At 34.7% G+C, this 16,803-nt stretch overlaps 1 protein-coding gene across 2 annotated transcripts in view; it reads right to left on the minus strand.

Moving 5' to 3' along the window:
• IFT88 (intraflagellar transport 88) overlaps positions 1-16,803 on the minus strand; it is a 49,383-nt gene that overhangs the window by 19,171 nt on the left and 13,409 nt on the right. For both annotated transcript variants that reach the window (XM_035326388.1, XM_035326394.1), the window contains 8 exons: positions 15,770-15,840; positions 15,156-15,242; positions 12,019-12,118; positions 7,857-7,943; positions 7,022-7,208; positions 6,337-6,445; positions 4,542-4,692; positions 3,266-3,381 (listed from right to left, as the gene is read on the minus strand). In XM_035326388.1, the coding sequence (XP_035182279.1) occupies positions 3,266-3,381; positions 4,542-4,692; positions 6,337-6,445; positions 7,022-7,208; positions 7,857-7,943; positions 12,019-12,118; positions 15,156-15,242; positions 15,770-15,840 (908 nt within the window). The remainder of the gene's footprint in view (positions 1-3,265; positions 3,382-4,541; positions 4,693-6,336; positions 6,446-7,021; positions 7,209-7,856; positions 7,944-12,018; positions 12,119-15,155; positions 15,243-15,769; positions 15,841-16,803) is intronic.

Below are 16,803 nucleotides of genomic sequence, written 5' to 3' on the forward strand. Positions count from 1 at the left end.
TACTTATTCAACAACCTATATCTCAACATTCATATTTATCAATTAGCATATCTAGACTATTTTTAATAACAAACACCCAAATATCTATGTTGTGTTATGAACTAATAACAATATAATCCCACAGAGAAATAATTTCTCTGTATTACAGGTAGATTACAGTTACAGATAATAATGAAGAATTTCATATGCCAATTATTCGTAAGTACTTTACAGTCCAAATACTTCATGCAAGGACTGACTGCAGCTTGAAGCCTAAAATATTTAGATCTTTGCCAAAACAAGAGTATAAAATAATTCTTTTTAGTTTCAGCTGTCTTTTTCCAGTTTCTAAGAGGGCTGTGAGCTCCAGCATGTGTGATCTAATAGCTCGACTAACATACAAATTTTTAAGGTGGGCAGTATTTATACTGAAAGGAGTACTAGCAAACCTCTCAGTAAGTGTTCAGTAAGTGTTGTGTGCAACAGAATTAAAAATGGAGACAAGAACATATCAGAAACTGCTAGGCATCTCCTGGCAGTAAATGACTAGCTGGTGAAAAACCAACTGAGGCCTACACCAGGCTTGGATGCCAATGTATGCTCACCAACAAGACCCCATATTTTGATGGAACTTTTTTCATCTCTTCTAGGGTATGTGGTGTCTTAAACTATCAACTACTGAAATATTTGTTACTGTATGCTACCAATCTTTTCTTTGCAATTTGTACAGATTTGTTTGTAAGACCAACGGGTTGCAGAATTGAAGAAAAATGCATAATGAAATATTTTACAGCTGCTACATCCATAATTTCAAATATTTATATCCTCTAATTACAATATGAAGTTATATTATTTTAAATGTTTCATTATTTTAAATGTAAATAATAGATTTACAATAGAGTCATTTTGATCATACCCTGCGCAGATAAAGATTTGAAAACATTTTCATGAGGTAAGAAGGAGTCTAAAGCACAATACTAGCATGAAGAAAACAGTCTCTGCAGTATTTGCACACTGTCAATTGTGCTAAGCAAGACAGGCATGGTGAAAGGCCACATCGATGCATTGTGTAGCTTCCTCAAGGTGTGATTCAGATTGAATGCTAAAGATCAGGAATATAATCTTAATCTAGTTTGTTCATTTAAAAGCAGTTTACGTGATACCTCATTTATGAGTAATGCATTGCTGCTACTGGCGTGATGGAAAGCTAGTGAGTTTGGTGTATTGTTTTATTTACTTTTTAAAGAAGTTTTCTGAGATTTTGTGCTTTCATTATTGTTGTCACTCAAAACAATATGATTGTGTATTACAAAAAGTAACTATGAATTTCAACCAGGTTCTGTATTTTCCGTGTACCATAAAAAGTTCAAAGTGTAAGTTCAGTGACCAATATGAGAACAGACACAACTTCAGTTAACTCTATGTTTAAAGTATATTTATGTATACACTTTCCTAATTTTTAATGTCATGAACTGTCTCGTATATTTTTTTCATCTATATGTCTTTCTTAATAATTATTACCTTAATTTGAGTGAAATCTGTTTTCCCATCTATTTTTATTGCAACCTTTAAATCCCTATTTAAACCTAGACTCTTCTCTTCTATAGTAATTAATGTCATTTCTAACTGAAGCCCCTTCTAAACCAGAATTAATATTTCATACTGAACATCTATTTGCATATAATCTTTCATTGTTCATATGCTGTCTTGTTCGTGTATGTCATTCACATTCACAGAATATGAAGAATATCAAATATTAGAGCATCACAAGGCAAGTAGTAATGAGTTTTCCTTAGTCTTATTTTCTGTAGGTTTCTCAAAATACACAAGAAAAATTTAGAATCACAGAATCATTAAGGTTGGAAAGGATCTCCAAGATCATCTGGTCCAACCACCCCCCTACCACCAATGTTACCCACTAAACCATGCCCCTAAGCACCACATTCAACCTTTCCTTGAACACCCCCAGGGACGGTGACTCCACCACCTCACTGGGCAACCCGTCGAATGCCTCAACACTCTTTCTGAGAAGAAATCTCTCCTTATTTCCATCCTAAACCTCCCCTGGCACAACCTGAGGCCATTCCCCCTAGTCCTATCATTGGCTATCTGCGAGAAGAGGCCAACCCCCAGCTCCCCACATCTTCCTTTCAGGTAGTTGTAGAGAGCAATATGGCCTCCCCTGAGCCTCCTCTTCTCCAGACTAAGCAACCCCAGTTTCCTCAGCTGCTCCTCACAGAACTTGTGCTCCAGGCCCTTCACCAGCTTCAGAGCCTTTCTCTGGACATGCTCCAAGGCCTCGATGTCCTTCTTGTAGTGGGGGGCCCAAAGCTGAACACAGTACTCAGGGTGCGGCCTCACCAGAGCAGAGTACAGTGGGAAAATTCACACTTGTTGAAGTAAATTTTGTTTGTATGAATTTCAGTTGGTCTATTACCATAAAATTCCTCATGAACATGGGGAGAAATCTTTGTTTCCACACAAAAAGACCAAATGCATGTCTTTTTGGAATTCCATTTGAACTGTGGTTTGCAGATTTAAATTAGACTGCATTTTTGTTAAGTATTTGTCTCATAAGCTCCCTTTTCTGATCTAGAATAGAATGCTTAGCCTACAGACTTACTTTCTTAAGTACATCAAATTCTGCTAAAGGACAATTTCAGTAATTAAGTTTAACTTACTATATCTCAAATACCTACGTCAAGATCATTTTGATACATCAGCCTGCTTCCACTGACTGTGGTAATTCTGCATGGAACATATTTGCTTACTTCTACATTTTGTTTGTAGTATCGTTCTTTTTATGGTAGTAGAATTTATATGAGAAGGGAAAATGCAGCAGGAACTGCTAAAAGATACGTTTATCTAAACCACCAAATCCTCACTGTGTGATTAAAAAACAAAAACAAACAAACAAAAAACAAACAACAACAACAACAAAATAGAAAGGAAACAGTTCATATAAACCTATAGAGAAGGAAGTCTTGGGGGCTTAGCAGAGCTGTTCCCCACTTCATAGCTGTGTTTAATGGTAGAGGATAGAGAAAAGAGGTTCAAATATCTAATACTCTCTTGGGCCCAATGGAGGATCTTACTTAACACTGAAACTGCACAGTAAGAACAATTCCATCCTGTAAATGAACAGAAGGTTGAGAAAATGAAATAATAATCCAAATATAATTAACTCTGATATTTGCTTACTGTATTAGGCTAATTTATCTCTAGGCATGATTACGCAGGTCCAATCACAAAATATTTGAGTAGGCATAAAATAATAATTACTTACAGGATAAGTGCTGCTCTTTCAAAGTACTCAATGGCTTTTTCACAAAACTGGGTGTCAATGTAATAGGCTCCAAGCCATTCAATGACCTCAATGTTTGAAGGGAAATACCGGTACGACTGACAAAATAGGAAAGGTGAAAGAAACACAATTTTAGTGATAAACATCTTTATGTTACCTCTGGAATATCTTACTCAAGTGTTTAATTCCCCAGATGCCAAAAATATGCAATATGTGAATAGAAGCAGTGTACTATACAAACTAATCCTAAGAAGAAAAAAAAAAAGCAAGCATGCCAGGTTTTCTAATTACAGAATGCTTTTTAGAAGTTACCTGAGATGAGTCTGTCACATTTTCCATCTAGCCTTATTTGAAATACTATTTTAAACAGTTTGCAACAGCTAAAATGTTTACTTAGATCAGCTCTATATGTGAATAAGTTACCTAAAATGTTAAACTATGGTAACTAACACATGTACAGTTTCACACTCAAATCAGTCTTCTGAAAAACTAACCTAAAAGCATTATTTTCTATTAAATATATAGGTATGTAAATAACATTTTTGGATTCTTAGAAATCCCCATTGAAATAGGCACCAAAATTATAATCACGCATAACCCATTAGTACTCAGAACCGTGACACAGACTTTGGTCATCCATTCTTTACACACAAAAAAAAAACTCTTGGCTTGCAAAGAAGCTTCCTTTCTCCTGTTTCTAAAACAAAAGGATCTCTAGAAACCACAGCCAGTACCATAGACAGCCTGAAAGGAGAGAGGACACCTATCTTTAGGCAACTGTGTGTATATTATGTGTAACTGTACCATTAATGTATCTATAAATATATACCCATAAACACAAACACATATATGTATAACCATATCCATTACACAGACATACCTTCCAATTAATGCTGCCAAGTTATGCACCTTTTAAAATCACATTTGTTATATCCATTTTTGACAATATGTCTCAGACCAAATTTATATTGAAATTGTTAGGGGCCAATCTAAATAATGACTACAAGAAAAATGGAAGGTGGAGACCAAATACCAGGTGGAAACACAGACTAAGTTTCTTTGGGATCTGACTACAAAAATTAGATTTTGCCAACTCTCTTCCCACCTCAAAATCTCATTCTTTCTTATTTTGGATGATAATTTGAATAGTTTAAAAAGAATTAATTGTTAATTTGATATAGGAACCTGTGACAACATTTTTTTTTACTTATGAGAAAGATTTTTATTATGCATTGGTAAAATAACAAAAAGCAAGTACCTCATAGTAATAATGAAAAGCTTGAGATTTATCACCTTCATTATCATATAATTTCCCTAGCTTTGAAAGGACATGAGGGTCAGTTGGTACTACACTGATCAGCTGCATGAGCCACTCTATGGCTTGATTGGGATCTTCCATCATTTCATATCTGAGTTTTTTTCCGTCAAGGACTAATGATGATGATATTCTATTTTGATCTACTCAGATTTCCTACTGCTTTATATAATGTAACCCACATGCTGGACAGATAAACCAGTCACTGTAGTAGGGACATATATTGTTAACTTTTACACATTGTTTTCATGATTTTTTTAGCATCGGAAAGTATTTTTGTGAAAAAAAAAAAAAAAAAGTAATTCATAGAATGGTTTGGGTTGGAAAGGACCTTAAAGATCATCTAATTCAAATCCCCTGCCATGGGCAGGGACACCTCACACTAGATCAGGTTGCTCCAAGCCCCATCCAGCCTGGCCTTGAACACCTCCAGGGATGGGGCATCCACAGCTTCTCTGGGCAACCTGTGCCAGGGCCTCACCACCCTCACAGTGAAGAATTTCTCCCTTTAGAGGCTTTATTTGCTCTGTCACTTTAAAAAACACTTTGGGCTTGGTTATCTTCGATGTCAGTCACTAATTTTACTTAGATTTCCTCATTTATAAGAGTGAAGAGTGAGAAGCAGGAAATTTATTTGCAGTCTTCACCATTTGGTTTATTTTTCATACTACATCATTTTGACCTAAATAACGGATTATGTAAAACTGCTACATTCAATAACAGACTCTTGCTTTGGATTTAATTATTCCTACAGCGTACTCTCCCTTCCTTAGTCACCCCTAAGCTGCACAGCAGCTCAGATCTGCAGCAGTGCAAGTTAGAGCTACTTCCCAACAGGTTTTTTCATTTTTTGCTGCACCTTACACATCATGGTAGAAGCTTGTGAGCATTGGTAGACAGCAGTTTTACATAGCAGTGAAGCATAAAATCTCTCACCCAGACAGAATTGGGAACTGTATGGCCATTTATTCTGTCGTGAAATGGGCAAGGCAATGAATAGAAACCACAGCCCTTTCGTATTTCTGGAGGTTGCTTATTTTACTGAGTAAAATATATTTTTATTACCTTCATTATCCTTAAAAGTATAGTACAGGAATTGGAATCTGTTCTGCCTTGGGGATGATTTTATTATGGTTTGCACATCCTCAGAAACATTGTTAAAGGAATTCATACTGTAGAATATCACTGGTGATGTGCTAAGCCAAAACACACCCCACCCCATGCTTGACTTTCCAATCTATTCTGTTTTTGCAGCAGTGGGAGACAATTACTTTCTTACACATACACTCACCTGAAAACAGCCTTCCCAACAGAACTTCACTTTCATTAGTTATTTTTTCGTTCAGGTTTTACTCAACTGTGCTTACATTTGTGACATTAGTTTCACAATAAAATCAGCAGCATTTAAATATTCCAGAGCACACTTTAATACTGAGTGTAAATGCTTAACTATTCCCTGACACGCTGATTAATGCAATGCAAACAGCATTAACGTATTTTTCCACTTGCTTCATCAGAAATGTCAAAGAAGGTTGTAAGTTTTGTCCTTGTTTTTACAAACATGAGAGAACCAATCTATGCACGATCATCCTAGTTATACTGGACACTACAGTAATTTTTTTAGTCTCTTTGTTGTGACTAGAACATGCATTTCAGATTAAATGAGGTTACTAAAGCCAGCACCACACCATCATCTACTAAAACCACCATTCCTTATGATAAGGCAGAAAAAAGATACATGTTTGCTATTTGGTAAAGGACTTGGGCACTATTTCGAAGGATTGCATGGAGTTTCAGAAAACAATCCAAAGCTTCGTCTATTCTGTTTAACTTCTTGTATGTTAAACCTAAAAAATAAAGGTTACAATATAAATGCAGTGATATAAAAATGTATTCAGCACATTAATTGACACAGTAACGAAGAAAAATAAAATAGGCACATGAAACTCAGCAGAAGTGTAACTACCTTGACATCAATGGACTCTGCTTGAGTCATCCTTGTAATTCCTTCTAGCTAGCATGACTTAAAATGATAAAGGCAAGGAGCAGGAATCTAATCAAAGATCAAGAACATTCTCTCTTTCTGAACAAGATGAATGAGGGCAAGGGATGGTTTTCAGGAGTGGAATGACTGTGATGGTTCAATAATGCCAGCGCTGGTAGGTTTTAGTAGGTAGTAATATGTACAGTAATTTTTTATATTCAAAATTACTTATCAGTATCAAGTAACAATTGCAGATGATTAACTTTTTTTTTTTTGTAAAAGAGATAGGAAGTTAATATCCTGCTATAACATAAATTACTGAATAAAAATAATAATAATTAGTATATGTATAAACAAGAAAACTTTGAGAGCCAGATTTTCAGAAACGCTAGAACCACCTTTAGATAAAAGCTAAATCACAAAAGTACCTTTGGCTTACCAAGATTATAAAGTGCTTCAGTGCAAGAAGAATCATTCCTGAGAGCTTCCTTATAAAACTCAGCTGCTTTTTCATAGTCTCCGTTTGCAAAAACAGTATTTCCTTTGTTAGTTAGAGCTGCTGGATTGTATCTATCAGAATTTACAGCTAAATCTGCATAGTTAGATGCTTGTGCCAATTCATTCTCCTATATGAACAAAACAAACATTGTATTAGTCATTTGTCAGACAATCTCCTTGCAGTTCTGGCTTCTTATGGTTACTATAGTGGAATTTCAAAAGATTAAGGATAAAAAATTAATACATTCTTTAGTCCTAAAATATTCCGTATGTATTTTTATAGCCCAGATCATCTCTTTCCATTTTCAGAGAAGTTAACACTTCAGACTTGTTTTGACATTCTGTTCCATTCAGTCTGGAAGTTTTCTTAGCTGCAACAAAGAAGTATTTGTTTAAAAACAACAACAAAAACCTCTCAAACACTACAGATTTCATATGCAAACACTCCTGACTAACCTGCATACTTCACATGTTCTTGAAGTTCACTCATGGTTTTCAGGAGCTAAGTTTTAAATGCAAGTGGTGAACTTCAACACAAGTCACACTCCAGGCACGCTTCTGTGGCGTGGGCATCCATCTCACTCCCTCCCAGCAGCAGACAAGGGACATGCCCCAGACCATAGCCACAAAAGCATGTTCCAGAACATCTCTTATGATAGGCAGTTTCTTGTTTACACAGATTATTTAGACAAACACAAAAATTGCTACAAAGATAACAGAAATTGCTACATCAACTTTGGTTCTTCTTAACAGGCTTTGTTGAAGCAAACACTTACCAAATAATAAAGGAATGAAAGGTTTGTTGCAGCTGCGCTCTTTACTCTGCTATCCTTTTTTTCAAACATTTTTAAAGTCTCCAGTGCCTAGAAGTAGTTCAGAAACAAGTTACTTCCCATTCAAGCAAACTTATGCCAAATTCTTTCAGAAAGCACTGACAAATCACAGTAATAAACATCTAAAATTACCACCTCATATAACCACATACATGATAATTACTACAACTTGTAACACATGATTACAAACGCATATACACACAAATATATGTATGATATTAATCTTGGTCACCCAACTTGAATAGCATCAGCTATATACTACTTTTTATTTAGAATTTACATTAGATATATGTACCTTGAAATACAGATACCTGATAACAATTCTATACATAGAAAGCACAAGTTTATATTATTTGTTTTAACATAGCCAACGGATTTAAATTCTCACACCTACTTTTCCAGTTCTCTAAGTGAACACGAAAGGACTGAGACTAAAACTCTTATTTAAGAAGATAAAAAATACATCCTATGTAAAAACATGCAAGAAAGTGTAGGATTTGATTTCAACATGCAGTTATTTTGTGAAATATGAAGAAAACACCTAAGTTTAGAAATTATTCAATTATGTGAAGACTGAGGACAGAAGATAGAGAAATATTTTACCAAAAAAAAAAAAATATCAAACTTTGAAATGAAGAAGTTCATGGACAAAAGTAAACAAAAGGTAAATTTAATAAACTATCAAATAAACTTTAATATTAGGGCAGGTTTTTTTTCAATGACTATATAATAACATTTGTAACTGCAGACTAAACTGTTAAGAAAATCTGTTTTCTTTACAGTAAATACTTATATTAATTACACAAACAGAATATTACAGTGGGCCCAGTTCTGTTGCCTATTACAACACAGATGTGGCTACTTCAATTTAGCTGTCAACATTAGCAACTCAAGTTTCCTTCTTCCTTTACATGAAACCTATAAGCCACTGTTTATATACCAAAATGAATGCATCACACCATATGTGGCATGCCAAAACAAAGCAGAAGAAAACAAGTGTTAACTGACTGTCATCCATCCTGGTTTTAGTTACTTCACATGAAATACACAACAGTCCTAATGATGTGTAAAGTGACAAAGTATACAGAGCCAGTTGCAGTTAATGGATTTAGTCAACTACAATCAACCCCAAAACTATTAACTACTAAAGATCGTAATATTCTCCGAACAACAGAAAGCTCTCAGAAGAAAACAAAGCAATTTCAACCAAAGAGAACATTTCAAAAGTTTAACCGTACAGTTTGTGTTATCTGATATGTGAGACTTCAGCTATGACAATTTCAATCTTTTATATTTATTTGTGACTTTCTGCAAAAAGGGAATGGTCCAAAGTATTTACGGATATAGCACTGTATCTGAGATACCCTACTCCTAAGCACAGACTTGCTTCTTTGAGTAAAAGCCATGCGTTTCTTACAATGGAATCTTTTTGTGGGAAAGTAAGAGCTATACAGTTGAAAATCATTTTCTGAAAAGGCATTTCCCATTTTATCTGCTATGTTTACCTTTGCTGTTACTGCTAAATGGCACTTTTGACTGTAAAGACTATAGTGGCTAAAGTAATCTATTTTTCATTTATAATGAAAAGTTCATGTGACTCTGAACTCTATTCACTTTCTGCTAACCATGCTGCAGGTCTCTCAAACCATTTCAGCAATTAGGAGCCTTATGATGGAAATCAATAGCAATAATCCTTTTGTCCTTGCAAAGTGGAAATTTTTATCATCAGCTAAATGAAATTTCTCAATAATTTTGTAATTTTATAATTTTAAAATAGTATTAATTTTGATGAGCACATTAAGCCCATTAGAGTTGCAGCAGAAATACACTTCCGTTTTTTGGAAACTTAATAAAACCTTCAGCCTAAAACTAAATACTTCAAGAAGTTTCCATTCCTGTTCTTCAGCCAAAGGTGTGTTGAGCAGGTGGTGAGTTAGTAAGTATATGAACAAAAGACAGACTGGATGAATGTAACTGGCAGCTGCAGTTATATTAGGAAAAAAAAATAAAAAAAAGACTCCGTGCAAGTACCATTCCGTAGTTCCACTCTACTATCAAGTAGTTCCAGTGTAGGTTATAGGTCTTCTACCACATAATCTAGGCAAAAAGTGCACCTTCCCCATTTACTCCACACCTCCAACGCCCTTCCCTCTCCCTGCACTGAAGTACTCCACAGGAACATCATCAACAAACTCTGTATCTCCTTTTATCTCTGAGAAACAATTTTTATAAACTATTATGGATACTAACTGAAGACTGCGAATAAAATACCATCAAAACAGTGAATTCTTGAGATCATATTACTCTCTACCTACCTGTACATCTCTCTCTCCAAAAATGATCAAAAAAGCTAAAGCCAAAATTTTCCAAACTCTCCTAGTACTTTTTAAAAATATATCCATATAAGAAAAGCTATCTGCCAGACGTGCAGTATAAGAAAAGGATAGCTTTCTTGCTATTATCTACAGGGAAGGAAAAGAGGACAGGGTGGACAGGAGCAGCTCAAGAATCCAGAAGAGCTTAAATACAGAGAAAGGAAGGTGGGCTTAAGTTAAGCACGTAGCCCTGTGTGCATCCTTCCAAGCTATGGGATGACAGAGGCATTCAGCTTCTGCAATAATTTTGCTGTATATGATCTCTCTATATTTCTTGCCACTTATACATCCCAGGGGATGCTGTATTCCTGCTCGTTTATTCAACATTATCATCATTGACTGTACCAAACAGTACATGTTAGAAGGAAATTGAGCAAATCTTGTCAGATTTCTTGTTGTTCAGATAAAGTTGTTTTCCAGCTGGTATCGTTTCAAAACGAGCCTTTTTCACATGATGAAAATTTGGCATTATAAGTTGTACTGAAACCTATTAAAAATTTCTTTAAAAGCAAAAAATGCATTTGACTTAAAATAAAACAATATAAGGCACATGAACTTAGACAATAACAAAAACTTACACCTGGTAAATTGCAGTATTAATTTACACACCTTCATTGGCAATTTATATTTGCATATAAAAGGAAAGCTGTAACTCATAGCCTGCTGTGCATATTAACAAGAGATTGGGGATAATTTCTACCATGAGAGTGATTCAACATGAATTTCATTGGCAAAGATTTGTCTATACTAGCTACTGGATGGCGAGCTGTGGAAAGGGACCTTACCTACATAAAGACGTACACATAATTTCTACTTACATGCCCAAAAGTTACTTCACAGGTATATTTAAAAATCTAACAAAGCAATGAATAGGACGTGTGTAACAATATCTATGATACACACTAAAATCACAATGATTTTAATAGCTTCATCTTCTGAACTTCTGCCAGTTAAGTTTTGAGCAATGAGCTATGCTTTTACTTGAAAGCACCGATACTGTGTCTTTTCTATGACCTTCCTCACTTGCTATTGTATACTCTAGCTTAAACCTTTAGAGTATCTTTTCAGTAATGGTGATTCATACAAGTTCTTTATGATCTCTAGGCAGACAATCTTTTTGAGAGATGTAGAACTTTCCAAACTCCCGAGCAGACACTTAATTTAATGCCAGTTTGTATTTCAATAGCAGGATAGGAAGGCTGACCAAAGTTTAAGGTGACTTTATAATATTTCAGTATATCAATATTATAATGCTCTGCTACACAGGTAGAAGTGAGAAAAGCGTAACATCAACAGTAATGAAACATGAAATGCATCTGCAAATATTTTGGTATTAAAGTCAACCTAACAGTGAAAGATTCAGATCATACTAATGAAAATAACTTCCTGGCTGATTAGCAAACTGCTCTTTAGGCTCCAATTCACTGTACTGACTACATTTCCTTTAACTGCAAGGTGAGCTTGGATTACCCAGTGAAGATAACAAAATGTAGGTGTCTTAATTTTGAAATGAACTGTATTTACTGTGACTTCTATGGCAGAAATTTTATTTAGATGAAACTCATCTCTTGCCAGTGTGCTTTTATAAAGTTATTTTACTGAGCAGTTTAAACATAATTATTGTGCTTGCGTAGATCATTCTTATCCTTGCTGAAAAATATGCAGTGGCTACCCAAGATGTCTTGACAATACAATATGTAAAAAAATAACAATGTGAAAAGTTGCTATACCTGGTTAAAATCCTGTTGCCTCAAATAAGTAGTGGCTTTATTTATTTCCAGGTCATTGGCTAGCTCTACGTAGTGGGAAGCTTTCACTACTTCAACACACCTGCAAGAGAAATAAGTCTGATAAACAAAATGCATCTGTGCAAATGCCACTTTGTTACATACTTTTGCTGCCAACTGGCTTTCCAAATGTCCTTAGCTATTCCTTCTTTACAAAGGCAAACAGCACTTTGACTAAAAACATTTATGAACACATTTTGTTCCCATAATCAACCTCAATAACTCAGCTCTCATTATATTTAGGCTGCTGACTGAAAAAAAATGTTATTTTCCATCACTGAGTGAACTTTGCAATACTGATGTCAAATATTGACCTAAACAGATGCTGGATAAATTAACTCAGTGCTTGGTCTTGGATTCCATTCTTTGAAATGGAATCTTGGTTCCATTTTGTTTTTAGAATAATGTTTTTTGTGTCAGAATTATTACAGAAAAATAGCACAGAGCTCAGGACACATATTTGACCTGCACTAACATACATTCTGCGAAAACACTTATTTTGTGTATGTTATCTTTAATTAATATATCTGTGAGTATTTTCACAGAAATATGGAGGAAAACAGGGACAGTATGCAAAATAAAAGCATAGAAATAACTCCTAAAGTAACACTCAGCCTTTATATATCACACTGTTGTTCTGGGGGAAACTCCCTTCTTTGGACAGATTCTATCAGCTCACTTTTCAAACCTGATCTATCTCCTGTTGCATATGATACTACCAAACCCATAAAGCAGCTTTGTGAACAGATGGTAGACTCTGTTCCTGAGCAACATCATAATAAAGTCATAATCATAACCTCCTTTCTGCTCATCCCCCAGTTACTTTTGGCTTAGGGTCTTCTGCAAAGTGAAGGGAAAACAGAATGGAGGAGACAGTTCAGATGTTCATTCACAGACACCATCTTCACAGACATCATCTGGTGTATTTTAAAACTACCTAATCACTTGAGGCAAGACCTTTTTTTATTCAATGTATATACTGGTCTCTCTGTATATACTGGTCTGTTTGGAACTAAGCACACAATGTTCAACTTTCTGTGATACTTTAATCCCTCCCACTTTCCCTAAGTGGTGGTAAGCCCTTTTATTTCAGTAGTTAGCTAATTTGCCAACAACAGTTTAATTTAACAAACTGCCTGCTGCTAGAATTGGGTTGGCACATGGATTATCTCTGTACAAAGTATAGAAGTGCCTTTTGGCATTGGAGGAAAAATTATACTGAAAGAAAAGCAATTTCTGCACAGGTCTGTAATATCAGAAAGGCCCCAGAACAGCTTTCAACTGTTCCTGTTACTTCTAACCATAAAGAGATCTATCACCCACCTGTTCCTTATGGTGACAGAACAGTCCCAAGATTATGTCACACTTTAAGAACTCTCAGTAAGAAGTTATGACATAGAAAGAATATTTGTCCCCACTTTATTTTTGTAAAGAAAATTAATCTGATTAAAAGCACATTTAATATTCAGAGGAATCATGGCAAACTGTAGTACTTGGAAAACCAAACTCAAAATGCTCGTTAAACTAACATTCACAACTTCTTTACATGGCTTGAATACTTCAGTCTAGGAGAGTGAAGAGTAAATCTGTCCTGATATATGCAAAACAATCCCACACATTTCACCATTTAGTTGTTTAAATAACAGATATGAAAGAGAACATTTTACTTCATTAAAAGTATTTTGTGGATAGCACCAAGGAAACTGAGTATCTGACAAACTGAAATAAATGAAACTTACTTGGTTTTCATGAAGAAAAACCAAAATACAGAACAAACAAATCAGACTTACTCAGCATCTGCTAAGAAGCTATAAAGCAACACAATTATTTTCACAAGACATATTGTTCTGATAAATCAAAATGGGAAAAGCAGGGAAATGATGGGATTATAATGATTATTAAATCATCAAACACCACCTTGTGGGCTATGGCAGACTAAACATGTCTTCAACATGAGAGATTATTTCATACTATCAACTGCTTCATTAATAAATTACAAATACAGGATCTGCACATTTTGAAAATATTCTTAAATGGCAAAAAAAAAAAAAAAAAGTAAAGGCAGGAAAGTTCCATTTTCGTATCAAACTTCCTTTACTTCCCTACCCTATTTTTTCAAACATTAAGAAAATCAAGCACTGAACATATCTGTTAGTAATGCTGTGGTCACAGATTCATTTGTGTACATTACCTTCCAATCAGGTTATAAAAATACTTAAAATAGTTAAAATATCAAAATAGGTCCTTATAATAGAAAATTTTAGAAGTTAATATAGCTCAACAAGTTATACTAATATTTTTTATGCTGTCATTATAGAAAGCGTCTTTTTAAAAGAGTATTCTGTAAGTTGTAAATTGAAAAATAAACTGTATATAAAATTCAGAACACTGAACTGTATCACCAGCCCATCACTGTATGTACTTGTATATATGTCAAAGAAACAGTAGATTAAGTTTACATTTAGAATCACAGAACGCTTTGGGTTGGAAGGGACCTTATAGATCATCCATTTCCAACCCCTCTGCCACAGGCAGAGACCCCTTTATTTATAAACATTAAGTTTACAAATTAAACACAGCTAAACATTTCTGGTAAGATTTAGATTTCAGTGTTTTATATAATGACTTTGTGAAGTAACGAGAACTTCTTAGGCACCCCAAGTCTTCATTATGCTATCTGCAACCTTACCATAAGGAATTGTGATTGTCTTCTGTACAGCGTTTGCAGGTCAAGACTTCTAATACGTTCTTGAATTGTCAAATTTATTTTCAAATGTAATTGAATTTTACAAAGCTCCCTTTGTGCTAATAAACAACAGTTCAAAAGGTATAATTAATAGTCGAGTTTCAGTAATGTAATGAAATTCCTTTTTAATGTAGAATATCTTCTAATGCTTCTTTTTTTTTTTTTTCCCCTCCAGTGGATCATGGAAGCAAACTGAAAACATCCTGGACCCTCTGCTTGAGATGAGCAACAAACTGTATTTTCCAGGCCCTTTAAGTTTCTGAACCCAGTCTAATAGCCAGCACCTGAGGCTGGCATATGGGTTAGACAAAAAGAAACCCTGCTTAATTCCTACCAGTCATAGCCAACAGCAAAAGATGTTTCAATTACTGGTGCAATCAGTTTAGCAGCTGTCATGATGTATTCTTCTGCCATGGATTTCCTAAGGAAAAAGAAAAAAACAAAGAACAACACATAAACATGTCACTATTTCAAAACCATGTATGCAAAATATAACCAAATCTTGTTCTTGTCTTTTCCTGCACTCAGGACAATCTGAGAACAAAATCTAACCAGTCCTGTGCTAACACCACAGCCTTGTATCTTCACAATGCTCTCAGTTTTTCCTGTTTTCCTTTCACTGCACACTGTAGTTATATTTAAAAACAAACAAATGAACAAAAAATACAAAACAAAACAAAAGCTGCAAGTTTATGCTGTGTAAACCATAGCACATCAGATAGATGTTTTATTTCCCCTTCTGCATTAAACCCCTATTTTATATATATATATTTTTTTTACAACTGTAGGACACTAAACTCAGTGATCCAATTGGTTCTTCCAAACATGTTCTTAAAAATTATGAGGACACTTTTATATCAATAGCTGTGGACACACAAGAAGATTGGTAATACTTTGAGGAACTAAAATCCATGGCATCAGTCAAGAAAGAACAAACTCCACTATTACCTCTCACGTTCTATTTGTCTTAAACTGTCATTTTTAATGGCTTCAATCAGTAGATTGGTATGTGGATCATCCTGGATGGGGACAAAACAACTGTAAGTAATTATGCCAGTATACATGCATTTTAATTATTTTATAGACAATTTGACTGTAAACATAAATAGATTACATAGTCTCCAACGTCAGTTATTTACTTTTCACATTTCAAAAAGCTGACCCCAATTTAAAGTAGCATTAATTCTAACTACAAAATCTGAAGTTTGACATCACAACTACTTCCATCCCATGTCAGTGCTCAGCCATGACTCACATTATGGTTGTTAATAGGTGTAGTGAGGAGCCTGCACATCACAGTGAGAATACTCCCGTGCTTCAAGATAAGAACATGTTCAAGCATTGGATGAAATGCAGTGGTATTCAGTAGATGATGAGTTGTGGTACCTTGTCATTACAATAACTCAGTCTTGGGGTTTCTCTCACACTCATTCCTGTAAGCTCTGAAAGAGCTATATACAGGTGTGCTGTGTAGCCACCCCTTCCTCATTTGCTAGGGACAGATCAGAGATTCGCACGAAATAAAGACCAGAGGAAAATTCATCATTTTTTCTCTGACCTCCTCATAACACAATACAGAATTTGGAATGTCTGTTAAAACCATTGCATGCCTATCCTTAGAAAGGACATCCACAGTCTAGAGCTTTTTCTTCTACAGCCTTCAGCTGATTCTTCAAGTCCTTAACAATCACTACCGTCACATAATTTTTAATATGAGAAATTACATCACATGATATGAGAAATTATATAATTGAAAAAAAATAGAGATATATGAAAATATAAGAAATTATACATAAATCAGCAAATATATACAAATAAAAAATACAATGTTTCATATAGTACATTTTAATTTGCTTATGCTAAGCCACTATGAAACAACAGCTGTACTTAGCTGCAAATGGTTGGAAGACTAATTATACCTTTGATCGTTAGGACTGAAAATAGAAGCTTTGCAACACGAAAAAAAATAAGAGAGTTGCTAA

Source organism: Oxyura jamaicensis, chromosome 1 (assembly GCF_011077185.1).
Source record: "Oxyura jamaicensis isolate SHBP4307 breed ruddy duck chromosome 1, BPBGC_Ojam_1.0, whole genome shotgun sequence".
NCBI lineage: Eukaryota > Metazoa > Chordata > Aves > Anseriformes > Anatidae > Oxyura > Oxyura jamaicensis.